Source organism: Ustilaginoidea virens, chromosome 3 (genome assembly GCF_000687475.1).
Source record: "Ustilaginoidea virens chromosome 3, complete sequence".
Lineage (NCBI taxonomy): Eukaryota > Fungi > Ascomycota > Sordariomycetes > Hypocreales > Clavicipitaceae > Ustilaginoidea > Ustilaginoidea virens.
The window spans coordinates 5,412,392-5,440,007 of record NC_057318.1 but is presented as its reverse complement, the minus strand read 5'-3'; the positions used below and the strand labels follow the sequence as shown (position 1 = coordinate 5,440,007).

The 27,616-nt window shown below is 56.2% G+C and overlaps 10 protein-coding genes across 10 annotated transcripts; 4 read left to right on the top strand and 6 right to left on the bottom strand.

The window, feature by feature from the left end:
* Window positions 1-461: 461 nt before the first annotated feature.
* On the top strand, window positions 462-1,044 carry UV8b_04383 (uncharacterized protein; the record flags this gene model as incomplete). Its single annotated transcript, XM_043141881.1, has 2 exons — window positions 462-709; window positions 750-1,044. 2 exons carry the CDS (start codon window positions 462-464, stop codon window positions 1,042-1,044), a joined length of 543 nt encoding a protein of 180 aa, XP_042997815.1.
* Window positions 1,045-1,644: 600 nt separating this feature from the next.
* On the top strand, window positions 1,645-4,631 carry UV8b_04382 (uncharacterized protein; the record flags this gene model as incomplete). The annotated part of the gene is made up of 2 exons (XM_043141880.1): window positions 1,645-1,695; window positions 1,779-4,631. 2 exons carry the CDS (start codon window positions 1,645-1,647, stop codon window positions 4,629-4,631), a joined length of 2,904 nt encoding a protein of 967 aa, XP_042997814.1.
* Window positions 4,632-4,893: 262 nt separating this feature from the next.
* Window positions 4,894-5,164, bottom strand: UV8b_04381 (uncharacterized protein; the record flags this gene model as incomplete). Its single annotated transcript, XM_043141879.1, has 2 exons — window positions 4,894-5,076; window positions 5,144-5,164. 2 exons carry the CDS (start codon window positions 5,162-5,164, stop codon window positions 4,894-4,896), a joined length of 204 nt encoding a protein of 67 aa, XP_042997813.1.
* A 1,050-nt stretch (window positions 5,165-6,214) lies between these two features.
* On the bottom strand, window positions 6,215-8,131 carry UV8b_04380 (uncharacterized protein; the record flags this gene model as incomplete). Its single annotated transcript, XM_043141878.1, has 3 exons — window positions 6,215-6,635; window positions 6,778-7,406; window positions 7,541-8,131. 3 exons carry the CDS (start codon window positions 8,129-8,131, stop codon window positions 6,215-6,217), a joined length of 1,641 nt encoding a protein of 546 aa, XP_042997812.1.
* Window positions 8,132-8,733: 602 nt separating this feature from the next.
* UV8b_04379 (uncharacterized protein) lies at window positions 8,734-9,959 on the top strand (the record flags this gene model as incomplete). The annotated part of the gene is made up of 2 exons (XM_043141877.1): window positions 8,734-9,115; window positions 9,397-9,959. 2 exons carry the CDS (start codon window positions 8,734-8,736, stop codon window positions 9,957-9,959), a joined length of 945 nt encoding a protein of 314 aa, XP_042997811.1.
* A 1,291-nt stretch (window positions 9,960-11,250) lies between these two features.
* Window positions 11,251-13,483, bottom strand: UV8b_04378 (uncharacterized protein; the record flags this gene model as incomplete). Its single annotated transcript, XM_043141876.1, has 2 exons — window positions 11,251-12,986; window positions 13,072-13,483. The coding sequence occupies 2 exons, from the start codon at window positions 13,481-13,483 to the stop codon at window positions 11,251-11,253; spliced, it is 2,148 nt and encodes a 715-aa protein (XP_042997810.1).
* A 3,280-nt stretch (window positions 13,484-16,763) lies between these two features.
* Window positions 16,764-19,053, bottom strand: UV8b_04377 (uncharacterized protein; the record flags this gene model as incomplete). Its single annotated transcript, XM_043141875.1, has 5 exons — window positions 16,764-16,812; window positions 16,887-17,144; window positions 17,212-17,572; window positions 17,686-18,096; window positions 18,828-19,053. The coding sequence occupies 5 exons, from the start codon at window positions 19,051-19,053 to the stop codon at window positions 16,764-16,766; spliced, it is 1,305 nt and encodes a 434-aa protein (XP_042997809.1).
* Window positions 19,054-19,608: 555 nt separating this feature from the next.
* Window positions 19,609-20,121, top strand: UV8b_04376 (uncharacterized protein; the record flags this gene model as incomplete). The annotated part of the gene is made up of 1 exon (XM_043141874.1): window positions 19,609-20,121. The coding sequence occupies one exon, from the start codon at window positions 19,609-19,611 to the stop codon at window positions 20,119-20,121; it is 513 nt and encodes a 170-aa protein (XP_042997808.1).
* Window positions 20,122-20,809: 688 nt separating this feature from the next.
* UV8b_04375 (uncharacterized protein) lies at window positions 20,810-21,212 on the bottom strand (the record flags this gene model as incomplete). Its single annotated transcript, XM_043141873.1, has 3 exons — window positions 20,810-20,867; window positions 20,918-21,039; window positions 21,126-21,212. 3 exons carry the CDS (start codon window positions 21,210-21,212, stop codon window positions 20,810-20,812), a joined length of 267 nt encoding a protein of 88 aa, XP_042997807.1.
* Window positions 21,213-22,985: 1,773 nt separating this feature from the next.
* On the bottom strand, window positions 22,986-25,862 carry UV8b_04374 (uncharacterized protein; the record flags this gene model as incomplete). The annotated part of the gene is made up of 5 exons (XM_043141872.1): window positions 22,986-24,648; window positions 24,716-25,148; window positions 25,257-25,297; window positions 25,378-25,498; window positions 25,826-25,862. 5 exons carry the CDS (start codon window positions 25,860-25,862, stop codon window positions 22,986-22,988), a joined length of 2,295 nt encoding a protein of 764 aa, XP_042997806.1.
* Between the last annotated feature and the right edge of the window lie 1,754 nt (window positions 25,863-27,616).

The following is a 27,616-nucleotide window of genomic DNA, read 5'->3' as shown; positions in this document are numbered from 1 at the left end:
GGACAAGTACCGTGAACCTGGGCAGAATATTTCCGGACCACCGCTTGCGAAAAAAGCGGAACAAGCCAGGTGCTGGCGTCATCATCGTCTTATCAAGTTGCATCGAGCTATGCCTCGCAGCGTTGCTTCTTTATATCAAAGGCTAGAAGTGCTGAGCCCCCACAATCACTCGCTATATCACATATGAACTCGCAGTCTATTTAGTTTGGAGATTATACCAAGACTTTGGGGTACATGCCCCCATTACGCGAAAATGATGCTCTGTTACTGCCAAACTGACCCCAGCGCGTACGACTGCTGCTGCTAAATTCTTAAAAGGTATTGGCATAGTTGGTTGCCACCATTCTCCAAGGCCTGGCATAACCATGGGCCCATGGGCACGCAGACTCATCATATGATCATACTAGTCGGTGTCAGAAGTTCTGCTCACAGCAAAAACAAATGCGTTGATTGATGGACTCATGGCTGGAAATTCCATGACGGCGGCTAATCTACAAGGCACATTTGTTTCTCGCTCCCTCTCGTTCCTTCGGCTGCATCTATTTGTTCAACTCTTCCTTTCTTGCTTGGCGTTCTTCTTCGCTGCCCTCCTGAGGAGGCATGCTCTTGGGTACCACCGGGCCAGGGTGAGCTTGATGAGCGGCGAACTTGGCATCAAAGCCTTCTTTGATCGGTTGGATCGAGAATTCCTTCTCACCCTAGGACTCTTGTAATTAGCACGTTGGGTATACTATAGTAAGAGCTCCCAGCCGGGACCTGGACCGCGTGGGGTCGGGGGTCCTGCATATTGAGAGAATACGGCATACGTTGTTCACTGTTTGTTTATTCTGGTCTTTGGAGTCCATCGTGTTGGCAAAAGGTGGACGCTTGAGCCGACGTATCTCAGAAGTTATTGACTTGATAATGAGGCTTTGGCAGATGAGCTGGGGGGAAAAGGGAAGAATAAGAAGAAGAAAAGCCCAAACCGGACGGTTAGGAAGCCGTGTACGACTGGGGCGGTATTTGTACCAAAACCAGTTTCCGGCGGATTCGTATGACGGATGACGTTTGCTCGAAAGTCCAGGTGTGACCGTGTGCTGCGTCTGCGCACTGTGTACTTTGGAGGGGAGTGGATCACAACGCGAACCACCTTGACAAGGCTACGAGTTGACGTCTGTGGTGAAACTAGGACCGACTACCTTCTAGGCAGGTGCTCCGTACCTATGCTGACAGTTGGAGCAAGTGGGGGGCTTGACAGTCTTCGTGACTCGTTGGTGATGTAATGGCGGCACTTGCGCCACCGTGCCCTTTTACCAAGACCTGGAAGCTGTGAAGAAGGCACCAGGCATCGTCACAAGTCATCGTCACAATAATTTCTTGAGAGCTAATAACCAAAGAGAGAAATTAGAGAATCGCAAAAACCACGAGTGTTGCAGAAAAGTTGGCTGACTTACAGAATTGCTATGCCTGGGTGGGTCAGGTACCTCGTACCGATCGAGCCTCAAGCTCCGATCTGGCAGACAAGGGACTTGGCTACAGTGCCACCACACCCAAACCCACAGTGTGACTAAGGGCTCCTCTGTACGGAGGATTGAACCTCTTCTGTCTTCAATCACCACAACGTGACCAATTCCTCATCCATGCTCGGCGCTCACGGTTGCTCGCATGTCGACCAGCAATGCTCCCCAGCAACCAGTCAAGCTCTCCCTGCCTCTGGTAAGCTGATTTGATCAGCTTGGTCTTATCAGAACCTCACTTTCTTCGGCCTTGTTTGGCTCGGCTACTTACTCCCGTTTCAGGAATACCAGCAGAACCTCTTCCAGGAGCTCCGGGCCGACGATGAGCTTGTCGTCATTGCCCGCGGCCTTGGCCTTTTGCGCCTCGTGACAAACTTGCTTCACTCGTACGATGCAGCTGGAAACAATCTCATCGTGATTGTGGGCGCCGAGGAACGCGAGAATGGATGGGTCGGAGAGGCTTTGGCGGAGCAAGCCGCCATCAGCGCCGCGCCGAAAGCTCGCGGATTGACCGTGGTCAACACCGACTTCCAGAGCGTCGGTGCCCGCGAGAAGATGTATGCTGGGGGAGGCATATTCAGCATCACCTCGCGCATCCTGGTCGTTGACATGCTCACTGGGCTTTTGGACCCAGAGTCAATAACGGGCCTCATCGTCCTCCACGCCGACCGGGTCATCGCCACGTCTCTGGAGGCCTTCATCCTTCGGATATATCGCCAGAGGAACAAACTGGGGTTCCTGAAAGCCTTTGCCGACAATCCGGACCCCTTCACTACCGGCTTCTCACCCCTCACGACCATGATGCGCAATCTGTTCCTGAGAAAGGCATCGCTATGGCCACGATTTCACGTCACAGTGGCCCAGTCCCTGGAGGGCAAGAAGAAGGCTGAAGTCATCGAGCTGGAGGTTCAAATGACGAATGCCATGAGAGACATACAGAACGCCATCATGGAGTGCGTCGAAGTCAGCATCCACGAGCTGAAAAAGGGCAACTCGGGCCTGGAAATGGACGATTGGAACCTCGACAGCGCCCTGCTGAGAAACTTTGATGTCGTGATTCGCCGACAGCTGGACCCCAACTGGCACCGAGTAAGCTGGAAGACGCGTCAGATTGTAAACGACTTGACCGTCTTGCGGGGGCTCTTAACCTCGGTGCTGTCGTACGATGCGGTTTCCTTTCTCCAGTATCTGGACACAATCCACGCCGCTCACTCGCCTCCTCCAGGCTCCACCCGGCAGAACCAGTCCCCTTGGCTTTTTCTTGACGCTGCGCAAACCATCTTTGACACGGCTCGCAGGAGGGTGTATTCGGCCAACACTAGAGCGGTGTCGCAGAGTGGCGACAACATCGACTCGTTACGCCCTGTGCTTGAAGAGCTCCCGAAGTGGACCATCTTGGCCGAGGTACTAGAGGAGATTGACCGAGATCTGTACTTTGATCCTCGTCCTGTCAGAGACGACTCCAATGGGACCATCCTGATCATGTGCTCAAACAACGACACTTGTCGACAGCTTCGGGATTATTTGCAAACCATGCATGTGAAGCCCAAGGCTGCCACTGCCACTGCCACTGCCACTGCCACTGCCACTGCCACTGCCACTGCCACGGTGGCCAGCACCGACGGAGACGGAGATGGGGATCAAGCTGAGGAGGCGCACAAACCTTCGGCTGCTTTCATGATGAGAAGGAGGCTCCGTAACTACCTGAAATGGAAAAGACAGTTTGCGCAGGTCAGCGCAACCTTGTTCTCGGAGAACCAAAAGGCGCTCAACAGCGCCGCAGACTCCCGCCCTGGTCACGGCACCACGAGGGGGCCAGCAGGTAAGGCGTGCTCGAACAAGAGAAGGCGGGTTCGGGGCGGAGGCAATATGACCGTCTCGGCTGGTCGAACAGAAAGCGGCGTGATTGCGCAGTATTTCGAGAAGCCCGCAGACGTGGCCAACCTCATGGCCGAGGTACAGCTTACCGAGGAAGAAGAGGCGCAGCAAAAGGACGACCTGGTGGCGGATCCCCTTGACGACATGGAGGACTTCTTCCAGCTTTACGAAATGCAGGACCTCGTCGTGGTGCACGTGTACGAAGGCGACCAGGATGAGCACGTGCTGGAGGAAGTCAAGCCCAGATACATCATCATGTACGAGCCCGACGCCAGCTTCATCCGCAGGGTGGAAGTGTACCGGTCGTCGCACAAGGACAGAAACGTGAGGGTCTACTTCATGTACTACGGCGGATCGGTGGAAGAACAGCGTTACCTGTCGTCGGTGCGGCGGGAAAAGGACGCCTTCACCAAGCTCATCAAGGAGCGGGCGAGCATGTCGCTCGTCATGACGACGGACCCGCACGGCGCCGAAGACCCCCAGGAAGCCTTTCTGCGCACCGTCAACACGCGGATCGCAGGGGGCGGACGCGTGGCGGCCACGGCGCAGCCGCCTCGGGTCGTCGTGGACGTGCGCGAGTTCCGATCGTCGCTGCCTAGCCTCCTCCACGGACGGTCGGTCGTCATTGTGCCATGCATGCTGACCGTGGGTGACTACATCCTGTCGCCCAACATTTGCGTGGAGCGCAAGTCCATCAGCGACCTGGTGTCCTCGTTCAAGGACGGCAGGTTGTTCACGCAGGCCGAGACCATGTTTCAGCACTACAGGAGCCCCATGCTTCTGATTGAGTTTGACCAGAACAAGTCGTTCACGCTGGAACCGTTTGCGGATCTCTCGGGGAGCCTGAGCAGCGTGGCGCCGACCAACGTGTCGTCGGATCTGCAGTCCAAGCTGGTGCTCCTGACGCTGGCGTTCCCCAAGCTGCGCATCGTTTGGTCGTCGTCGCCGTACCAGACGGCCGAGATATTCGAATCGCTCAAGGCGCAGGAGGACGAGCCGGACCCCGTGGCGGCTGTTCGGGCCGGTCTCGACAAGGACACCAAGGCCGAGGACCAGGCGTTCAACCAGGAGCCGCGGGACATGCTCGCCCGAGTGCCTGGCGTCACGCCCAAGAACATGAGCATCCTGACCATGCAGACGGAGAGTATCAGGGAGGTGGCCAACATGTCGGAAGGCGAGTTGGAGCCCCTGGTTGGCAAAGCGGCCGCGAGGGCCATGTACACCTTTTTCAGCCGCAACGTCATGGAAGATGAGTGAGGATGGAACGGAACGTCGGGGAAAAACACATGGAACCAAAAAAAAACAATATCATGACTGGTAGTACTGCCAAGATAGCACATGGAACGCGAAATAGTATCGGACAACCATCAGAAACAAAGGGGGGGGGGTATCATTGTTTCGTCCTCTCCATCGGGAATCCGACTTGTCCCCTCGCCAAAATTCCCGTCTGCTCGCCTAGCAGCCCAACTTCCATTTCCACCACGAGCTTTTTCGCTCCCCCTGCAAACCCACCCTATCGCTACACCCTACTCCTCCTCGTCGTCCTCGCTCCGCGTGATCGCCCGCAATACCCGCACGTGAGGAACCTGACAATGATGCCGCAGAACGAAACGATGCCGCTGATGATGGCTTGCAGGATGCCGCCAATGCCGCTAATGACTGCCATGATGCAGCCCCCGATGGTGGCGAGGGCCGACTTGATCTGCAGTTTAAGAGAGTCAGCCACGCGACGTCCGCACGGAACGCGAGTGTTGCGCCTGGCAACTTACGCAGGAGAGCACGCCGCCCATGTTTGAGTACTGATTTACTGATTATCGAATTTATTGCTTTCCTTTATTTTGGCTCTTTTCTGGGGATTTTTTTGTTGTTGTTTGGCTTTGTTTGTCGCGGTTTTCGGGTCGAGGAGTCGGCACGTCGCGTTTATTTATACGCGCTGAATAGTAGAGAGGCAATGAAAAGTGACGTATGGCAGGGACAGACGGGCAATACAGGGCACCGCCGCGTTGAAATACCTTACGGTTCTGCCCAAGACTTGTGCTAAAGGACGGCGCGCCTCGGCGCGACGTCATGCGTCATGTCATGGGGCACGGTGCATGATTTTCCAGCCTTGGCCGGGGCAGGTTTTCCCTGGTTTTCCCTGGTTTTCGCAGGTTTTCGCAGCTGCGAGGCGTTTTCGGTCTCGGCCGCGGCCCGACAGGGGCAACGGGCAAACGGGCAGTTGCGGCGTGACGTGACGTCAGTGCATCTTTTTTCTTTTTTTTTTTTTTTTTTTTTTTTTTTTTTTTTTTTTTTTTTTGGACTGGAGAGCTGCTGCGTAGGACAGTGACGTCAAGATCTGGAGCACGAGTCGTGGCTGCGGCACCCTGCAGCCGGTTTTTTAGTTCTTTTGTTCTTTTTTTTTTAGGGCCAATCAACGGCATGTACGGAGTACTCTGTAGGCTGGAGTGGGGTTCCTGCGCTCCTGTTACATATACATACTACAGACAAAAAGGGCAAAGAGGTAGCCAACAAACGCTCGAGTCAGGCTGGTCTTTAGGTCCGAAAGGCAAGATTCGTTCGGTCCCTGCCGTTGCGATTTCCAATAGTGTCCGGTGTCCGGAAATAATGTTACACATGACGAGCTGGGCTGCGCAAGCAGGGCGGCGGGATATTAATGTACGTGCACGCAGTCTAGCCAATCCGATGGCAAATGAAAACCGCAATCCCCAAGACGGGATCCCCAAGACGGGAATCCCCAAGACGGGAATGCAAACCAAGGCCCCCCCATCTACATATCCTGCGCTCCCGTGCTGCGCTCCCGCGCTTCGTTCGTCGTTCTGGGTGGTCCGGGACCGTGTCCCTCAGGCCTTCCAGAACGCGAACCAGGCTTGCCTGCGCGCCACCACCTTTTGCATGTGGGCGCGGCGAAGCATCTCCCTGTTCCTCGAGTCCAGGAGCCCCAGGGCGCTCGCGTCGCCATAGTGGTACTGGTACGAGTGCTGGCTGCTGCGCGGGACGTGCGGCCTCTCGCTGTACATCATCTTGATGCGCTGGACTTTGCGCAGCTTGATCAGGCCGTACCAGCACACGAGGATGGACGCCACGCTCGAGATGGAGACGACGGCGCCGAACCCCCAGTTGGTCTCCTCGATGAAGTTTTCCAGGTTCATGCCGTACAGGCCGGCCAGGAAGGTTCCCATGGCTAGCCCGAGAGTGCCGACGCTGAACTTGAGGTCCAGCAGCATGAGGGCGTTTCGATTGGCGTCGAGGATGGCACGGATTCTGCCAGCACACATCAGTCAGTCTCGTGGCATGGGATAGAGATGGAGGTAGAAGAAGAAGACGAAGAAGAAAAGACGTCAGCAGTAACGCGGGGGGAGGGGGGGGAGGGCGGTTGTTCTTCCCCTTGGAGAGGGGGGCCTACATTTCTTCCGTGTTTCGGATTCCAGACGTCAGGTTGCCCGCTTCTTGCACGATTTCGTCGGTCAGCTTGTTGTAGGACTCGAGCAGCATTTCCACTTCGGTATGATCGTCCAGCCCTCGGTGAAGGTCGTGCGTCTTCTCCGTCAGGTACATGGCCGCGAGGTCGTCGTCAGCCTCGAGGAGCTCTTCGAGAGCGTCCCGGACCAGCTTGGCCTTTTGCTCAAACGTGCTGACCCGCTTCGACAAGATGAGCAGCACCCGCAGCTTGTCCCGATCAATGTCGTCCTCCAGCTCGCTGAGGATGCGCATGACGGGCTCGCGCACAGCCTCGAAGTCGGCTTCCATCTCCGACGTCACCGAGGTCAGGACGGCTTCGAGAGCGCGGAACTCGTAGGGGAGGCCGTTGGAGCCCTGCGATGGCTTCTGCTGCAGCTTGCCCTGGAGGTCGTACATGAAGGCTGACTGCGGGTAAGAAGTCTTGGACCCGTACACATCAAACAGCAAGACGCGGTCATGCTTGATGAGAACCTTTAGGTGCAGGAGATTCAAAAGAATAGCCGACGGACGGACGAGGATATGGGGCAAGTTGGAGGAGTCGATCTTGCGAAGATCCCGGGGGTTGAGTCCAAACTGAGCCAGATTCATTAGCCAATCTTGCTACAAGTGTGTGCGGTTTTTTTTCCTCTGTTTGTTTTTTCTTTCATTCTTTATATATATATATATTTTCCTTTTGCGTTTGTTCTTTGATCGGTCACTTGTCGCACCTTGGCAATCAATTCCGTCTTTTTAAACTCTCCGTCTACGAGAATCACCTTGCCGTTCTCGTCGACTTCTGTGCATCGCAGTCGAGGCTCCAGGGCCGCCTTGGCAGACAGCACACGGCGGCTGGTGAACATGGATGAGCCGTTTTGAAAGTCATCATGGCCTCGAAGGTCATCCGGCTTGAGCGGCTTGGCGCCTTTCTTGGCCCCGGTCCCCCACAGCCTTTCCTGCCACGTGGGCTCGCTCGACTCCTTCCTCTTGACCGGCTTCTTCCCAGCCGCAGCGGCGCAGAAGGTGAGCCGCGTCGGGTTCGCCGAGGGCGGGGCGTTGCGTGCCTGCGGACATCGGACCGGAAGCCTGGGGCGAGCGTGACGAGGACAGCCTGAGGTAGTAGTAGTAGTAGTAGCAGTAGTCGTCAGTGGTCGGGCGGTAGGTGATGCTGGCGACTGGGTCCCTCTGCCGTGGCTGGCGACTGCGGCGACGAGTGCTGGCGCGCCTGCACGGCCGTGAGCTGCGAAGGCGACATGGGACACGACTTGAAGGAAGCGAAGAGCGGCTCGGGACGGGACGGGGAGTCGCGAGGGTGGCGGCATCGCGGGTCTGGTGCGCTATTGCAGGCGGGAAACGGAAGCACGGAAGCAGGCGGGCAGCATTGAGGGCGACGGTGCAGAGCAACGGCAAGGGCTTGGCCGTCACGGACCGAGAGCCTTTGTCGTGAAGATTGGCGATGGGCCTGGGCAAAGACTGTCAGGAGGGTTTGCCAGGGATCAAAAGATTTTGCCGAGTACTCCGTGCTTGTATTCCCTGCGTACGGAGTACTCCGTCCTTGACGGCCAATGGGGCCAACCGAGAGTCCCTGTGGAGCCGAGGAACGGGGACGCAGCTACCTCCTAGCTTACTACATAGCTTAGGTAAGGTACAAGTATATGTATAAAGGATCACTTGCCACTTGGTTGCCGCGCACAAAGCTCATCGGATGCCTCATGATCAAAAAACCCTGCCAGTGCCCTTTCCCCCCCCTTGAACGCCAACTGGACATACAACCGCATCCTCTCATCTTTTCCCCCGTCGCAGACGACATCACAGGCCACAGCGGACACGCCTAGGCTGTCGAGATCGGTCTTCCCGGAATCGCTATGCAACTGCCCGTCATCACTCGACTCGCGCAGCCGTGGCGATCCGACCTCCTGGCAAGATGAGCCCGACGCCCGTCCACGTCACGGGCAAGCGCAAATCACCGTCCTGGCCAACCCCAGCCACGGACCCTGAAGGCGTTCTCTCCCCCAAGAAGAGACGGAGGTCCCTGGCCTCGGTGCGAGCCAGCCGCCTCCTCGCTCGACACCGACCTGCCCTGGAGAATCTGCCGACAGAGCTGCTCGAGATGATCCTCCTGTACTCTGCCAACCTCGCGCTTCCTCGCTCGAGCCCCATCATAGGCTCCAAGCTTTCGGCAAAGGCCACCTTGCTCCGCTTGTTCGTCATGGCCTTTCACGACACGTGGGACAAATGGTTTGGCATCCTTCGGCTGCAGCGCCAGTGTCAGCCGGCCAACCGCCGCGATATGGCTCGGTATCAAGGTGACGTCGCGTTTCAGGCACGACACGGCCCCCCCCCCCTCCTTTTTCTCTCTTTTTCCTTTTTTTTCCTTTTTTTCCTCTTGTCCCCCCCTTAATGTTCGACTCGTCCCCGTCTACGAGCTCAAGGCCTAACTTGCAAAACCTCCTTCTTCAATACTAGTCTGCCCTGTTGGAGCAACCCTGGGTAAAGATTGACTTCATCCTGCAAGCACAGCAATCCTGGACAGACAGGCATGGACGCGGTAGATGCTACCAGCATAGCGTCCCGTGTTGCGCACAAGACGCGCAATACGCGCAAGACGCGCAAGACTTGCACTGCCAGATGCTCCTCGGCGAGTGCTCGCACCTCGACGCCCGGGCTTGCTTTGAAGCGGATTACGAGCGAGCCGCCGGGTGGCCCGCCTTCCAGGCCGAGCAAGCGAGTCGTTGGGGAACGCAAGACGTCCACCCCATGGTGCGGCTACCAGTGCAGCTCGTCACCGGCCCGTGGGACCAAGAGAGCAGACGCCGTCTCTTCTGGCTCACCCGCGGGGGCGTCCGCCTGGGCAGCCACGACGCAAACCTGGCCAGCTGGGAAGTCAAGCTGCAGTGCCTCGACAACGCCGTCGTGTTCGCCGAGGAGCCGGACGCGCTCGTCATCAACTGCCTGGTCAGCCGCTGGGCCCTGACCGGCCTGCCAGAAGACGTGGTGCGCAAGCGGCTGGTCCATCTGGACAGGAGGATCGAGTGGGGGGGCGACCCCCCGGCAGTCAAGGACGTTTTGCGACGCACGGCGGACGCGTTGAACGCGGACGCGCAGTTTGATCGCAGCAACCACGTGGCGGCGGCGTGCGGCAGGTTTTGATTCGAGGCTCTCCCCCCCCCCCCCCCCCCCCCCATCATGTGCACGCGCCGCCGTCGCAAGACCTGTGTTGAGTCATTGGAACGGCGGTCTCGGGAACTCTTTCGACTATAAGGTTCTTAGTCCCAGTCGGGCTGTGTGCGCATGAGCAACTCCCGTAGTATCCGTAGTTTTCCGTAGCAACGAGTATGTACAACGTACAGCCCCCCTCCCACCTACTAATCACAAAACGAGGTACGCGACGCCCCCCTCCCCCCGGCTATGACTCACCAAAGCCGCTGGCCCAGCTTCCATCAAAAGGGCAGATAGATGTGTGCCCCCAGCACCCCAGCACAGAGTGAGGCATCCATCCATCCATCCCGTGGCTGGCCCCGCGCGGGCTTGCCGAGTCCCAGACCCATCTGGCCACCTGTCACGCGGTTCGAGCAACCCGCTGGCCCGCGTGGCAGAATCATCACCGCTGGGGACTACACAGGGACTACGCAGGGCGGTTGGAAACCATCAACTCACTCATGTCACTTTGGGAGCGATGCCTAGGAGGTAGATACATACCTAGGTACCTAGGTACGGAGCAGTGCGCAGGTGCTGACTCATGTAGATTGGGCTACCTTAGGTACCTAGCCAGTATCCCCCTGGCTTGAGGCAGCGTCTGACCGCCTGGCCCTTGTCATGTCCGTCGCGGAATGAGCCACGGACCCGCGGGTCCGAGGGAGCAAGCGCCATAAGCCGTCAAGCCAGCCAACGTACACGAGTCTTTCTATTGTACAAACCCAGCTTTGCCAACCACGCCCGTCGCCCCCATCCTGCCGCTTTCCCGCTACTGAAACAAAGGACGTCGAGTACCATAGGAAATCATGAGCCTCTCCCGTCCCTTACCCTACGCCTTCGGGGGTTACCTAAATGATGATGGTTGGTAAATTAAGGTTGTGCTTTTTTCAAAGTTAAAAGAAAAGACGAGACGAAAAAGGAAAACAAGAGGATGCCCGACGGACACCATCTACACGCTCCAAAAGAACGACGAGATGACAGACAGTGAGCTCGGCCAGGCTTGCGGGCCTTCCGAGCCACCCTTCCCATCCCCTCAACAGTCAATCAAAAAGAGAAGCTAGGGTGTAAGTGAATGAATGATGTTGCAGCGCGAAAGCCATGGCGAAACCGGATTTTCGAGTCCGCTTCGCACACACACACGCACAAGACTTGCTCCAAGACACACCATGCAGTATCCTTCCCAATGCGCGGGATGCGGGATAAGATGGGCAGTGCTTTTGTGGACAGTCTTGCTTGAGACGCGTCCTCAGTTAAGAATGCTGTCCCATATTCCGCGCCCGCGGAGGCTGATGGCCGGGTGAACGCTGCCAGCTTGGTAGCTGGTAGCAGCCTCTGCCGAGCAACAGACTCGCTTGGCGGTGCGCCCCGAGACCGACTGGGTGGGCAGGTGCGCGTGGTGTCCTGAGCTGATGCCATGGGAACGAATCAAGTCATCGGTCCATGACTCTTGGGAAAAATCGTAGCAGCCCGCCAGTATCTCGCGTACGTTTTCCTGCAGGCCATGGTCGACGGACGCTGTGCGGCCTCGCTTGCGTCCGCTCACACCCGTGGGCGTTGAATCGCCCGAGAGGTCATGCTTGTGAAGGTCCTGGAGAGCCCTGGCAGCATCGGATGCCGGGTCCCGCGTCGCTTCTTCGCCTCGGTGGTGGGGATGGTGGTGGTGGTGGTGGTGGTACCGGCGTCTGGCCAAGGGCGTTTCCATGGTCAAACCCTCGAGCTTGTTGTTGGTTTCAGACTCAATGTACGACTCAGGAGACAGGGAAATACATTGCTCGTCATAGTCCTCAGGAACCGAGGGAACGGACGGCTTCAGGCTCATCCTGTCGTTCCAAAGCTTCGTCACTCGAAATCGCGACGGCACACTACAGCGGCTCATGTTGCTGTAGAGGGTCGCGCTAGCGAGGCTCGAGGCAGAGGAAATGGAGGATGAACGAGACGAATCTGAAACCATTGACTCGGGGGACGACGCCGTTGAGACGGACGTGGCGAGCGAAGATCGGCGAGCCGGGCAGGTACCCGGTGGCGAGCTAGAAACAGAGCAAGGATGGCGATCCAGAGACGCATGGGTAGCGCTGACGGTGCCTACATGGCCCATCGCCAGGCCCATGGCACTACCTTTTCCGAACATTTGGGATGTGGCACTCACGGCAGGAGTGCAAAATCCGCTGGTCTGCGGGGTAAGACGAGGGGTAGGTAGAAGGCCTAGGGCGGGGGCCAGACGGCCGGGGGTTCCAACGGGGTTGGGGACTGTGTCCAGAACTGACGGTGCGCCATACCGCTTCATCCCCGACATGAAGCTCGTGACTTCACCAGTGGACACGTGGCGACGCTCTTGAGCAAGGTTGAGGATGCTTCGAGGCGAGAGAGCGCACAAATCACTGCCTGTGGCACTGCGCGGGGATTGGACCAAGAGGCCTTCGATGTTGGTCAGGTCCGGTTCAAGCTTCAGAATGAGCTGCCTCCATTCGGCAGACTGCTGGGCATAGTTCTGGGAAGCAACGCCAGGGGTCGGCGGTGCTGGAGGAGTGTACTTGAGCACTATCTCGGACCATCGCTGGAACACGTCGTCCGTGATGTGCAATTTCCAGTTGACCGCGAGGAGAAAGGCAATCTCATTCTGGTTGACTTCCTGGGTGTTGAGACCCGAGATTTTGCTCCAGGCTCGGGCGGAGTAGTTTCGGTCTTGAAGGTATTTCGAGGCCAGGATCAGTGCAGCAAGAAACATGCGGCGCCCACACTGAAGTGCACGATCGCCGTGACGGTCTTCTGGCTGTTCTGTGGTAAAATTATGTTTCGGAACGTGGGGTTTAATGAGGATGAGATAATACAACGCGACCTGGAGCGTGGAGTAGCTGGTGCGGGAGCGGCGCAAGGTCTCCTGGATGAAGGTGCGCAGAGGCAAGACAGCTTTGCTGCCGAGCTCGTTGCGGCACACGGCCGAGGATAGGGGCCAAATCGCTTCGACGATTTGAGTGGAAGAATCTGCAAGCGGGACAAGAGTAAGCATTTACGCCGCAGCAGCTACGCGGGCGGGGGGAGGGGGGAGGCTAAACCAGCCGCAACCTACCGACCAGACTGTCGACAAAGTTTACTTTGCGATCTGACTGTCGCACCAAAGCAGGAGGGCAGCCTCCGCGGCTCCCGTGGGAACCAGGAGCGGTGCGCCTAGGGTTTCGGCGCAGCTCGGCGGGAACAACGTCCAGCTCGCGGTGGTGCAGACGAGCCCGCCGATAGTTGACGACATTCTGAGCCGTGGTGGCAGCCTCCTTCGAGATACAGTAAGCATCGCATGAGTCAGAGTCAGACGTGCTCGTTGACATGGTGTCGTCCGATGACTGAGAAGCGGCATCGGACCACAGAGAGACCGTCGAAACAGATGCCGCATGGCTTATAGCTGAGTTATATGGAGCATACTGAGAAGTGGTGGAAGTGGCGGAGGAGGCAAGGAAGGCGGGCGAGCTGTTGGCATCGTGATGCATCTTGCAGTAAAGAAAATGGTGGAGATTTTTTCGCGCTGGCTTGAGTATTCGATGCTCAAGCCAGTGTCGTTTCAGGTTCCAGTCGCCGTCAGGCTAAGCCAGCCGACGGAGATGCTCGGGTCACCGGTGGTACAAGGAGATACCGTGTCAAGTGAGTTAGCTCCAAGCAAACAGCATTACTGACTGTCAGTCGGAAGCTATGATCCGGCGTGGGAAGGAAAAGCGCTTTAGACAAGAGCGCGAATAGCCAACTTTACCACGAGGATCAGACCGGTGGGCGAAGCAGAGACGGCGACTGGAGTGGTAAGAATATGGCTTGCAAGAGGCATTGCGACAAACGTTTCACAAGCGACTCGGTGCTCAGGGTGACAGTAGTCCTTTCTAAACGATGACTACCATCGGTGGGTTGGGAGGCCGAAGGTGAAAGGGAGTGGGGAGATGCGATCCGGATGTGGCGAGCCGAAGACGAAGAAAAACCCTTCCCGCAGGTGATGCACTCGACCCGTCCAGCTGGTAACGTAAAGTCGTGTCGCGGACTTTTCTTTGGCTAGCGGCAGACGTGGACGAGATGCAGGAACCAGGGGGGATACGGGCTCTGTGTGTGTGTGTGTGTGCGTGTGTGAGTGCAGCTGGGTGGGCGAAGTATATGAGGACGCGGTCAGGACGCGGTCGGTGATATGACTCTTGTCAACGTAGCCTGACGAGGCGAGGCGTCAAGAGGGAAGAAAATCACAGCCTTGGTGGCGATGGGTGGTGTGGGTATGGGGTGAGTGGTTGTGACTCGTCGAGCGTGAATTGGTTGGTTGGGGTGGGGCGAGGTGGCGACCGAGTGTTGCCGCGCGGACCAGGTGGGAGCCAGCTGGCGACTTCGGAGCGGCGAGGCTGTGGAGGTCGTGACTAGCAGCAGGCGTGGGCCGCGGGTTCGAAGTGGCTCAAGAAGCCTGAAGTCTTGGAGCCTAAGCCTCCAGTCCCGAATGGGAAACAGAACGAGAGCAGCGCCTCGGCCAAGAGAAGTGGCGAGAAAAAAAAAAAAAAAACCCGGGAAGAAAAGCTGAGAAAAGCTGACAGGGTGCAATGATGGGATCGAATGACAGCAAGGTGATGAGGGCGGCGAACTCGGTGCAATGAGTAAGGGGGCGTGTGCGCCGTGTGTGCGATGTTTGTGCTGTACACTGCTAGATGATTAAAGACGTCGTCGTCTCGTGTTTCGTCCTCGAGGATTTGCCGCAGGGTACAAGTAAATGTCGCCGCGACGAGGAAGAAGGACAGAAAGAGGATGAGACGGTGGAGGGCGAATCCGTGGGAAGCGTTGCGTTGCCGACAAAGAGGATGAGAAACAACAACAACAACCCGGAGAAAAAAAAAAAAAAAAAAAAAAAAAAAAAAAAAGAGCCAACAAAGGGGACGTGAAAATCCGGAAAACCCAGAGTAATAGTGCGCCGTGGAGTGGAGAGAGACCAGAGCAGACTGCGAAGAGTCGCTGGTACGTTTACAGGGCGTAATCGAACTTCATCTTGACGTTGGGGTTCGATGTGGGAAAGACGGAGAGGCCGCGAGAAGTCGTCGAGGTTTTTGAACGACCTCCAGTTCTCGGTCGCTCCACGGCACAAGGAGAGGGGGGGAGACTGCGGCGAAGGGAGGGTCTCCAGCTCTTGGTAGGGTGAGACTGGACCTGGCCAATGAGGCATGCTTGCACGCGCAGAACAGGTTCCGGGTACCAAGTACCTGACGAAGTTCCAAGCTTACTAGCACCATAAGCCCCCAAGGTTCCTGACACCGGAATGACTCAGAACTCTGGAATGGGGGGGGGTAGCAGGTACGGGAGTACGACCTGTGTGCATTCCCCCCTCCCCTTTGCATCATTGATGCCTGCGCGGCCAGGCATCAACGGTGACTGTGCCCCCGCCACATATTACCAATCTTGGCGTGCATGCAAAAGCCCAGCTCGATTTTGGCGATCGATGATTGGACCTCGTGTTGACGGCCATGCCGTCGAGACAGGCGACCGCCGTATTCCTGTGCCAGGGGCCGCAAATGTACTCGTACCTTGACCAGAAGTTGAACCAGCCGAGGTTTATCCCCCAAAGGGCTGGCCAGCGTCTTGGCCCAAGCGTGCAAGGTAGCAAGCAGGCTCCAGGCTCCAGGCTCCAGTCGTCTTTTTGATGCGCATCATTTGTTCTTCCACGTTCGTCTCACTCTGTACCTGCTGGCTTGAGAACAACCTTGTTGAAGATGTACAACTAGTCAATCAGAGTTGCTTATCTGCGTCTGGCGCTATCAAAACCCACGCGAAACAAGCCAACGGACTCTGGGGTATGGTTCTTGGGTTGCTCGGGGACGACATTGCCACTGGGAGTAAGTACTCAGTACAAGCGCTCCGTGCTGACTAGTCCAGAAAGAGATATTGTCAATGCTTGCAGGGGCCGACTTTCGTTGGGAGCCTCAGGCATGCCAGAGGCCATCATGAGGTGGTTAAGTTTGCTTCAGCCTAAACAACGCTGTTTGTCTGCCGGGAACTGCAAGTACGCAAAAAAAAAAAAAAGAAAAGGAAAAAAAAAAGAAAGAAAAAAAAAAGCGCCCAAAAAAAAAACCGGGACTTTTACAGCGTGACGGCTCTTATCCATACCAAAGTCTCCCCTCGTCCAAATTTCCGTACGGGGATGGTGAGATCCCAAGCGGTCTGGCCTGGCACTGCCTCGGTCTGGTGGCGGAGTGTGGCGGACTGTCAACTGCGGTGCTGGTCTCTCCGGCCCGCCGCATCTCCCTCAATGTGACTCACCCAGCCTCGCTCAACATTTGGCAGGCAACAAGCCAGACCAGACTCCTTGGGGCAAGGGAGGACAAACCAACAGACAGGTGTCTGGTCGGACCGCCAGAAATTCCCTCACCACAAGTTCACAAGTCCGGAGACGTCGACAATCCCCCCCCCCAACGTCTCGAGGAACACGCCCGCAATAGATTATCACCAATTGCCCAGCAAGCACAACCTCACCATAGCCATACACGAAACCAGCGGTTGTTGCCGGCGATGCCTTTATTTCCTCTCGCTCACCACGGCCCACCTTGGGGCCCAGGGCGTGGTTTTTTTTTTAATTGTCAATCCCATTGAATACAAGGTAACTCGAAATCACACACACATTACGTCCGTTTTTGCCCCATGCGCCTTGATGGAGGAAGACGTTTGTCTCTGAACCGTCCTCGCCTTTACATTGTCATTTCCCCCAGTTCAGCCAAGCCCTCGTCAATGTTCTGGACGCCCGTCTCGACTCCCAAGCCCACTTTAAGAAGCCATGTAGGTGCTGGCATCAACACCCTCCTTGGGGAACTCACTATACCCGTGATTAGTCCATGCAACAACCGTTTAAACAAAAAAAAAAAAAAAATCACGGCCAGGGATACTTACGGCAGCGCAACTTCAAACCGCTTTTCAATCTCCCTGAGAACCTCCTGATCCTGGTCCGAGCTGACAAACGAAATGGCCAGACCCTTGGTACCGAAACGTCCAGCGCGACCTACACGGTGGAGATATGAGTCGGCATCGGCAGGGAGATCGTAGTTAATGGCCAGGTTGATGCGCTCAATATCAATGCCGCGACCAAAAACGTCCGTAGCCACGCAGATTCTCTTCTTGAACTCCTTGAACTCCTTGTAACGTTTGATACTGCAAGGAGGTTAGTTCCGTTCCCCGTCAACGCGTCGGCAGGAATCAAACGCCAAAGGTCGCTTACCGTTCCTCCTGGCTAACACCGGAGTGTACGGCAATGGAGGGAAAGTTGCACTCGCGCAACAGCTTGTCCAGTTCTGTCGCACGAGCCGTGCTCCTGACGAAAATGATGACCTGGTTGAACTGAAGGTCGTCCAGAAGCTCATTGAGTTTTCTGTTCTTCTCCTTTTCCAGCAGTTTGATAAAGTACTGCTGGAGACCGTGAAGGGTGAGCTTGGTGTCCTCGTCGACATAGTGCTCAGTAGGGTTCTGCATGAACTTTCTGCAGATGGGCTTGATAGCATCAGAGAGCGTAGCGGAGAACATCATGACCTGCTTCTGGGTAGGAGTCACGCGGAAGACCTCCTGAACGTCAGTGCGCATGTCTGAAACAGTTAGTGCTTCTCATTCCTGCCTGGTATGACTATGTATATATATATATATATATATAAGAGAAGAAAGACGAAAAAGAGAGAGAGAAAACGCGGGGAATGCTTACCAGGTTGATCCAGCATTTTGTCGCACTCGTCCAAAACAAAAATGCGAACGCTGCCCAGGCGAAGGGCCTTGTCGCGAACAAGTGCCTTGAGACGACCAGGAGTACCGACTATGATGTGAGGGCAGGTTTCCTTGTTCTTGAGGGTCTCCACATCTGTCTTGATGGGAGTACCGCCGTAAAACACGCCCGTCTTGATGTCGGGCATGTATTTGCTGAAACGGTTGTACTCATCGCGAATCTGGTAAGCCAGCTCTCTGGTGTGGCACATGACCACAACCGAAACCTCTCCATTTACAGGCTCAACCTGTTGCAGAGTGGCGAGGACGAAAACAGCAGTCTTGCCCAAACCAGACTTGGCCTGGCAGATGATGTCACCGCCAAGAAGAGCTTGGGGGATGCAGGTTTGTTGGACTGCCGATCGAGCGGATGTTAGATCTTTGGTATCTTCAAGAGGTAACGAATGATAGATGCACATGGGTCAAGAGTGAGTCCGTCCGTCCGTCCGTCCATCCATCGTCTGAAAAGAGGAAGAGAGAGAGTCGACATGTGGGATTTGATAAACATTTGCCACATTTGCCACGGTGAGAATCGAGCGCAGCGTATCATTGTCGATTTTTGAACGTTCAAGCCGTTGCTTGCCATCGCAAACTCCTCGCATGAGAGGTCCTTGTGCTGACCAAAGTCATCGACGTGATGTCTTTTTTTCTTTTTCTTCTTCTTCTTCTTCTTCTTCTTTTTTTTTTTTTTTTTGGATCGGGATGCAGAGGCGTGTCGGCCTTGAGTTCCATGCCAAATTCTCGCCGTGTCTGGGTTTCATTCAATGCGAACAGCCCATTTGATGAATCCCTGCACCCAGAAGATCCGCACGTTCGTCTCCAGGACGGGCCATGTGCTGATCATCTGAAACCATCCGAGGAAACCAGCGGCTTGTCGGCGTGTCAAGAAGAGGGGGAAAAAAAAAAGAAGAAGAAGAAAAAGACATCACAAGGAAATCCCGAATGAGGTGGTGACACCCTTCTTCGAAAGGGAGAAACATCATGTGCGCAATTGTTTTTCGTTGCGAGGACGGACGGACGCTTGATGGTGTTGGAGGGAGGGGATTGATGACTCAGGGTATTATTATTAGGACTTTCAGGACTAACCCTCCGATGGATGCTCGAAACCACAGTCGCCAATGGCGCGAAGAAGCTCAGGCTTCAAGAGGAAGTCGCGGAAACCGGTGGAATGGATACCAACATAGCTGCCTTTCTTGTCGACGTCGTTGGACACAGCGAGCTCGCCCTTCTTGCCGTTGGAACCGGCGGCGGCGGTCTCGTTGGCGCCAATCTCCTCATCGGAGTAGTCGATAAGATCTTCTTCGTGAGACATTTTGGCGTACGGCGTTGCCCAGGATGCGCAAAACTTTTTTGTTGTTTATGCTGCTGCGACAGGAAGAGAGAGGGAGAGGAAGGCAAGAAGAAGAAAAAAAAAAAGAAAAAAAGAAGGCGTTGTTGCTGCGTGCGAAAGCTAATCCAAATGTGTAGGTATAGCTGAGGCGGTCGCTGATACAGCACCAAGGAGAAGCTTTCGATCGGTTTCCAAGCGCCAGCGGCCTGACAAACGCGGGCAATCACGTTGAACAAGGAGGCAAGACGCGATAGAAGGATGATGTCGGCTCCAAACGTGCTGGAACAATGCCAAGTTGTGAGGCTGGCCCGAGTCCACCTGGCCAAAGGGAGAAGAAAGACGGCTGCCTTGTCGCTGGTGCTGGTCCGTGCCCGGGAGACCACGTGATGTCCAGGTTTCCCACCGTGTGGGGGGACGCTGCGCACGGTAACCTAGGTACCAGGAAGTAGGTGCGCAGGTACCTAGGCAGATTCTTTCCTTGCTTCTGCTTGCCTTGGTTTCATTCCTGCAAACTTGCGGCATCGCTGGGTGGAAGACATGGCCAAGGCGAAAGGGCATGCTGGAGTCCAAAACCGAGCCATCTATTCCAGAGCTTCCTATCTTTACCAGGCGGCGACTTACCTGTCCCGTCGCGCGGACGCGGACGCTCTCGAAAATGCCGCCTCGGCGGGACAAGCACCAGCGGACAAGGCTCACCCTGCTGCTGCGAACGACGGCAGTCAGCGCAAGGCCCTCGGAAACCTGTCCAGGCTGGCCATCACCACCATGAAATCCGTTTCCCTCAAGGCGCAGATCCGTCAGAGCCCGCCTCTCAAGAGGACGGTTTGCAAGCTCTGCGACACCTTGTTGGTGCCCGGTAGGACTTGTCGCTCCACGGTCGAGAATGCGAGCAAGGGCGCCCGTAAGCCGTGGGCGGACATGCTTGTGGTTGAGTGCAAAACCTGCGGCAACCGCAGACGATACCCGGTCGATGCGCCACGGCAGAAAAGAGCCACGCTTCGCCCCAAGGCCCAGGCCCAGGCCCAGGCATCCGCACAGCAGAAGGAGTGAGGGAGTGAAGGGGGGGGGGGGCGAGGGGGGACGGGATGAGGAATACGACGACATGCGTCCTGCGGATCGGATCTGCATCAGCTTTTTCGACGGTCTTCTACGTCTTTTTTTCTTTCTTCTTCAAGTTTATCCAGAGACTGACTGACTGACTCGGAAGAGCTGGCACCAAACCTCAGTCATATCTGGGCCTCTCTCACTTGATGCTGATGCTTGTGTGGTTGACGGGGCTGCGTGGCTACTCGTAGGTCCGTCGCCAGTGTATATAATCCCAGGCAAATCAGCATGGATCGGAGACTGAGCAGCAAGAAGCCGCTGAAGTGAGACGGGCGAAAGTAGCTCCCCCCCCCCCCCCATCAGCATCAGCGGCCGTCCCAAGAGTCCCCCCGCGAGCAGCCAGCCAGCCAGCCAGCCATACATGCCTGCCTGCCTGCCTGCCTCCCAGCTCGTCCTTTGAGCCTCAGGTTATGTAGCGAACGAGACACGACACGGAGCTTGTGAGAAAACATGACCGCCAAACGCTTCAAGATATACGCACCACCACCTCTTTCAACCCCATTTCTGCCAGGCGGAATCCGACCAGGAGCGCCCCCCCCTTCCAAGGCCGGAGCAGCAACACCCACAACACCCCCATGAACATCAAGAGAAACACACCCTCGCAAACCCCGAAAGCCAAGCCCACAGCCCCCCATCACCTCGCAGCATCCCTCACGCTCTCCTCCCCCAACACCTTGCTCGCCGCCATGAACCTGCCAGCAGATCAGTCAAAACCTCACCGCTCCCTCACCAAGCCACTTACAGCCCGCCGTGCCAGCTGCCCAGTCCCCTCATGGCCTCCGCCTGCACGCTCGTCATGCGCACCAGGTTCTCCGTGTCGGACAGGTTGTTCGACAGCCGGGCAAGCTGCGCCTGCAGATGGGCCTGTGGGAACCGCGCGAGGGTGCGGCTGTCAGTTGGCGTATCGTGCGGGGGGGGGAACGTCTTGGAGCAACGGGCAGATGGCTCACCAGCTGCCGGCTCTTGACGGCGTGGCCGCCGGGGGCGATGCTGTGCCGGTTGAGATTCTGGGTGGCGCCCGGATTCTTGGTTGCCATTTCCTGGGGGATGGGTTGGTGGTGTCAAGCTGCCAAGCTGCCAAGCTGTCAGGATGTCAGGCTTGTAGGGTAGGACGAGGAAGCAAGCGTGAAGCAAGTGTGCAGCAAGTGTGGGGCAGCAGACTTGCACGTTTGCTCTGATTGATGCCACGTGCTTGCTTCATGTGCTTCAACGTGCAACGAACGTGCTTCAAGTACCATGTTACTATGCTTTACGCGTTTTACGCGCTTCTTGCGCTTCTTGCGCTTCTCGCGTCATCAGCTTATTTTTATTATTCAATCGTCCCAAACTCGCTTGGAGATGCCCTCCAGGGTTTTGTTCTTGTTCTCGTTCTTGCTCTGGCTCTTGCTCTTGCTCTTGTTCTTGTTTTTTTCTTGTTTTTTCCTTTTTTCTTTTTTCCTTTCCCCTTTTCCCATCGCGTACCGGTGCGGTGCCACTTGGCCGGCCGGCTTTTCCACCCGCCCCCTCGTCAAGTTCCCGTCCGTCCTCATGCTTGGCCCAGTTGGTCGCTATTCTGGTGCTTCAACATGACATGATCCTCTTGTTCAACGCAAAAAGAGCATCCCCCGGCCCATCAGATCCCCACACGCCATCAAGACTAGGCAAACAAGAACAGGGAGAGCACGTCGTCAATGCCTTCCAGCGTCTAATTGTGTTATTACTAAGCCCATAACCCATCCGAGGAAAATAAAGATAAGAAAGAAGGAAGAAAAAAAAGAAAAAAGGAAAAAAAAAAACTGTACATGTCGCTGCACCACCATGCACCGTTTCCCACGAGTTTTGCGCGTTTCGCGCGTTGGGTGTTGCGCGCTGCATCTGCGTCTTGCGTCTGCGTCTGCGTCTTGCGTCTGCGAAACAGGGCTCTCTTCCCGCCGCTATCCTCCGAGTTGAAGAAGCTGTCATTGCACCAAAGAAGAAGGGGAAGGAAAAAAAAAAGAAAAAAAAAAAAAAAAAAAGTCATTTCGTGTGCTTCCTATTGGCGCCCCTGATGGTCCGGTGCAAAACTGGTTACACAAACAAACCGTCTTGTCTCCAAGAAAGTCCCTACAGATCGCTGGTTCCAACTTCCGTGGTCGTCCCCAATGTTTCGACTTCTTCTCTTTCTCTTCCTCAGGTGTCATGTTCCCCGTTGCTGTGCCGACTTGATGCGAAAAGATATGCTGATTGTCGCCAAGATGAGGATTGCCCAGAGGGTAGATAGAATACGGTGATTATATGCCAGACGCGAAGAATGGGCCAAGGAAAAAGAGGAGGAAAAGGAAGCCCGATCCCAATGCAATACTGCTTTTCAAATTACACCAGCCTCGTGTGTTCGACTCAAGACAATTCCACGCTTATGTACTTGACTCAAAATGAGCCCGTTCGAAGCAGCTGTCAAGATGCCAGCGTTCCATAATAGTCCGAATTAACTGTTAACAATTGTTTCGTATCATCTTCTTCGTTTGGCCCATTGCCCATGTGATATGTAAAGCAAGAACAGTAACCGTGTAGCGGTCATGTCTTGGCCATGATGTTATTACGGTGAGCAGAAAACAAATGCGCAGAGGTTGTTGGTTTGATGGATTCCCATTTCCATCAATCCCGAAAGTCAAAAATCGCTTGTTCGAGAAGTCGCGGGGGCCCCAAGGTCGAGTAGAGTAGCGAGATGAGGAAATTGGAAGAAGAAAAAAAAAAAAAGAGAGAGAGACAGAGAGAGAGAGAGAGGGAGAGGGAGAGACAGCGACCGTCATTGCCAAACGACAGCTCTGGTTCAGTTCATTGGGCCCCATCTCTCAACGGACGCCAATCGAGGCTGCGTTTTGAAAACTGCTTTGACTGCTGTGCGCAGACCGCTCCGAGTCGACTTCACCACTGCCCACGCTGGCGCTCGCACTACCAGTCAGACTACGAACGTTTCTAGGCTTCGGTGGATGGAGGGCGCTCACCCCAACATGCTGCTCTACCTGCTGAGCGGCAACCGAGTTACCTTGGCCGGGCGGGTAGCGAGGGACGGGTTGACGAACGCCGTCTGGCGGCGAGGGACGGCCATTCATCGAGGGCGCGTAGCCGTTTGGAGGCGAGGGACGGCCTCCTCGCACCGGCGGGCCGTAAGGATTGCCAGGCGATTGGCTGGCCCGACGCGGGTACGCGCCATTCATCGCCGGTGGTGGGCCACCATGCCCCGGTCCGTACAGGCCGTCATCCAACCTTGAAGCTGTCAGTGAGTTTGCGCGAGAACTGCCCCCCATTGCGCCCCTGTCAACGTTGCCGTAGCGATTGGACGTGAACGCGAGCATCGGGTCGTCTAGGATGTTGTCGTTCATGGCAGGCAGATGAGCAACTTGGCTACCGCGGTTTCGTCCAAAGTTCGGCCGGAACCTGCTTCCTCGGGATGGCGGAGGGCCGTCGCTTTCTGGATTTCGTCGAAACTGGGACGCAGATGGGGCAGACACCTTGCGGTTCTTTCTCGACGTTACGCTCATCATGTCCAAGTTATCCGGATTGATGGCTGGCGTCCCACCGGCTGCCATGGGATCGAAGAAACCGTCGTCGTCGTCGTCGTCGTCGTCAAAAACTTGCTGACTGCCCCGCATAGGATGAGGATGAGGGCCACGCCTAAGTCCGGGTGGAGGAGGAGCGCGCCTCATTCTCATCTCTTGCTCTCGCAAAGCGAGCTCTCGCTGGCGGAGCTGCAGCTCCCTCTCACGCAAGCCAATGTCTGACTCGCCGCCATACGATGGTTCCGGGCCCTCGGGAATATCATCGTACAGCACGAGATGCGAAAACTCCTCCAAATCATTGCCGTCCATCGAGCCCCGGCGAGAGGGAGCCCTTGACCCTCCATTGACAGATGGCGGGGGACGAGGGTAGCCGTTTGGCTGCCCACCGTTCATTTGTTGGGGAGGCCGCCGCAGGGCAGGAGGTCCAAAGTTTGACGAGTTCCGGGGTCGAGGTTGTCGAGGGCCCATGCCATTTCCATTCGGCATGCCGCTCGGCATGGGACGGTGGGCCGCTTGGGATTGGGCGCGAGGCTGCGGTGTTGAGACGGGAGAGCTCGGCGGCATGGTGTTGGACGGCAGGACTTCGCTAGGCTTAGGCTTGGAGCGATTGACAGCGTTGAGGTGGTGCAATACGGCGTACAACGTCTCTATGCGAGGAACAGGGACCCGGGTTTCGCGTGCCAACTTGATGGGCGAACCGAGATATGTCTCGATTTCCATCGGACGTCTCGCAAGGTAATCCTGCCACATGATGCTCTCTGGCAGATCCGGTTTCGTCATGTCGTCCATCGTCCGCTGCTTGAAGTCTGGGTCAAGTTTGCAGCCATTGGCATCTGCAAGACGCAGCAGCTCGTCAATGACACCTGATATCATGTCCCGAACCCCCACTTTTTCGAACAAAGCTGCGTGGTTCGGCGTCTCGAAGAGGACCGAGACGGGGTGGAAAGCAATAGGCCTGCAGCAAGGGAGTCAGAAATGCTGTCCTAAAGCGAGGTGACATCTTCCGACAGGGAGCAGCTCACCCTATCACTCGTTCATATTGCTGTTGGCGAATGTTCGAGGAAACCTTGCAGTCCACCTGGCCTGTACTTAGGGTCATTGCTAAAGCTTGGGCCATGTCTTCCTGAATAGTTTGGGGAATGCTCCCGTTTCTATTGGCGGGACCAACCCAAATCTCCGTTGAGCCTTTGTGTTCGAATTCGCTTTGGCCAAGTTGTGTGAGCTCGGCTCCCGAGACAAGTGACAGTACGACGTTTGTCGGGAACCGCTCTTCCAGAGCAGATTCGACGCCTAATGTGTGGGTTGTGTTTACGAGGATGCAAGTGTGTTGAGGGGTGACAACGGAGTCGATGACCGCGGCAAGATCGTAGACGTCAGGTAGTGCTTTGACGCACAAAACGACGTAATCGAATGCGCCGTCTCGGGCATGAGCGGCGTCTTCGGGATTCCGGACAACTGCATTGTAAAAACAAAAAAGAGAAAAAAGAAAAGGAAAAAAAGAAAAAAAGGACGTCAGCCCCTGGTAGCAGCGCACGGGCATGTTGGATCGGTTACATCACTTACCATGGCGAGGTTTGAACCGTTCATTACCAAAAACTGGTGATCTAGTTGCAGTCAGGTGCCTGTTTCGCCTTGCACTCTTGACCCAAAAAAAAAAAAAGCCGATCCTCGGGCGGGGACTCACTTGAAGGAGATGCCGTATTGAGCGACATGCTCATATCCCGATTTCCAAACCAATGTTACGTCGCAAGCGTTGGTGGCCTGAAGCCTCCACGATAGAAAGGCAGAGACGGGATTGCCGCCAACTGAGCAAATACTCATTAGCGAGTCGTCAACCATCTCGAGAGTGGGAGAGCGGGAAAAAACACCGCGCCCACAGCCTCGGTCGATTGAGGAATAATACCAAGATCCGTTGACAGGAAGGGATTTGGGGGGCGGTGACAAAAAAGGCATGGGGAAAAGGCCAACAACGACAGGGCCAAAGGTATGGGAAGCGGTGCAAGCAAGTCAAAAAATCAACGGGACGGCAGCGTGGCAGGCAGCATATTCAGGCGCCAACAAACAGGGACGAGTCGAGGTGCAGGAGTGCAGCGACAGGGCACAGCTTAAAACGGGGAGGTGGGACAACATACCTGATAGGACCTTGAGACGGGGTTGAATGGGTGCCATGGTTGTGTTGTGGCCCCCAATGGAAGCAGTGAGCTTGCTCGCGGTCGAAATGGCCAGTAGCGTTGCAGTGATCGGGCTGTTAGGATAGCCCCGGTCACCTTGTGACGCGACTTGAGCAGGACGGGAGAGACAGCTCCTTGGTCGACAAGGCGCCGAACGGGACGATGTGATGCGTGGATTTCGTGATGTGATGATGTGAGTTCGGGAGAGGCGTACGTGCTATCGCAACCGCTGTCAGGTGGACCCGTCCGTCGAGCTAGAGCTTTGGCAGGAAAGGGCCAGAGGGCTGAGATTGGAGGACCCAAGGGGGCGTGCAGAGGCGGGACAGCAAAACGCCCAACAAGGACTGAGCGGTCGACAGCTGAGGCGTCGGGAGGAGGGTGTTGAGCGACGGTCACGATGAGACTCGGGGGGCGTGGAATCCGAGACGGGAGAACGAGCGACAATGTTGAAGCGAATGCAAAGCTTAGGCTGATGGTTGGTCGGGTCCGGGGGTGCCAAGTCTTGTTGGTGTTTTTAAAAAAAAAAAAAAAAAAAAGGGAAAAAAAGGAAGAAAAAAAAAAAAAGAAAGATGGCGGCGCGCGCTGGAAACAAGCGGAGCAATATGTGACGACTCGAGGACGAAAGTGCCGGTGGCGGTGGGACATGAAGGGACATGAAGAGCTCAAGCTAGAAACTAGTGGACTGAATGGGCGTGGGAAATTTGTCTGGTAGGACAAGCTGGAAGCTGGAAGCTGCTGAACCTTTGTCCGGCTGAGGCCAAGCAAGCGAAAGCGCAGCCGCCAGCACACGCACGCACGCGGCAGCGGCAGCGGCAGCGCTCAGCACGCAGCACGCAGCACTCTCGGCAGCACGCAGCAGCAGTCAGTCTGGTCTGGTCTGGTCTAGTTTGACCCAACGCAGCAAGCCAACGCCCAACGCCCAGCGCGCAGCTCGCTCGCTCGCTCGCTCTCACGCACGCACCAGGTCACTCCTGCTGGGAAATGGGGGGGCGTTCTGATCGGGACCGGGGCCTTGACTGCCTCGCGGATCCGCCGCAGAATTCGAGGATGGACGTGAAAGAGGAGTGAATAGGGGAGGAGGAGAAGGGGCCAGGTTCAGGAGGTTGGTTGTAGGAACTGGTCGCAGGAAAGGGGTGGGAGGAAAAAGGATGAGAAGGGAGCTTGAGGGAGGCAGGGAGGGAAGGGGAGGGGAGGGGAAGCCGTCTGGTGCTGTGCTGCAGGGCGGTGCTGCCGAGCCGTGCTGCCGAGCCGTGCTGCTGAGCCGTGCTGCTGACACCAGACCAGACCAGACCAGACCAGACCAGACCAGACGGCACAAAAAGGCGCGGTCGGTGGGCTCACTTGGTTGGCTCTACAATGGGGACGCAGACCAGCAGGAAAGCTTGCACGATGCAACTGTTGACTTGACAGCAAAAGCAGCGACAAACCCGCGCTGGAATCTGGCCTGGGCCGAGAAACAATTGAACCAGACTTTAGAAGGCATCAATGTGGTAAGTCGAAGTCATTAGTGCCGGAAGCAAAGGGGCACTGCGGGTACGTACCAGGTGGTCCTCTGTGTCGGATGGCGGCTGTGCCCCCCTCCCCCACCCCGGTCACTGCCAGTGCCAGGCAGGCAGTTGCTGACAAGTGCCCAGCAAGGAACAAGTACCAGGAACCTAAGGCAGGAGGCAGGTACCTCCTAGCAGCAAAGCTCTCTTTTTTCAAGGGGAGCCCGGCAGGTACCTAATGCGGAGTGGAGCAGCCGCCCTTCCG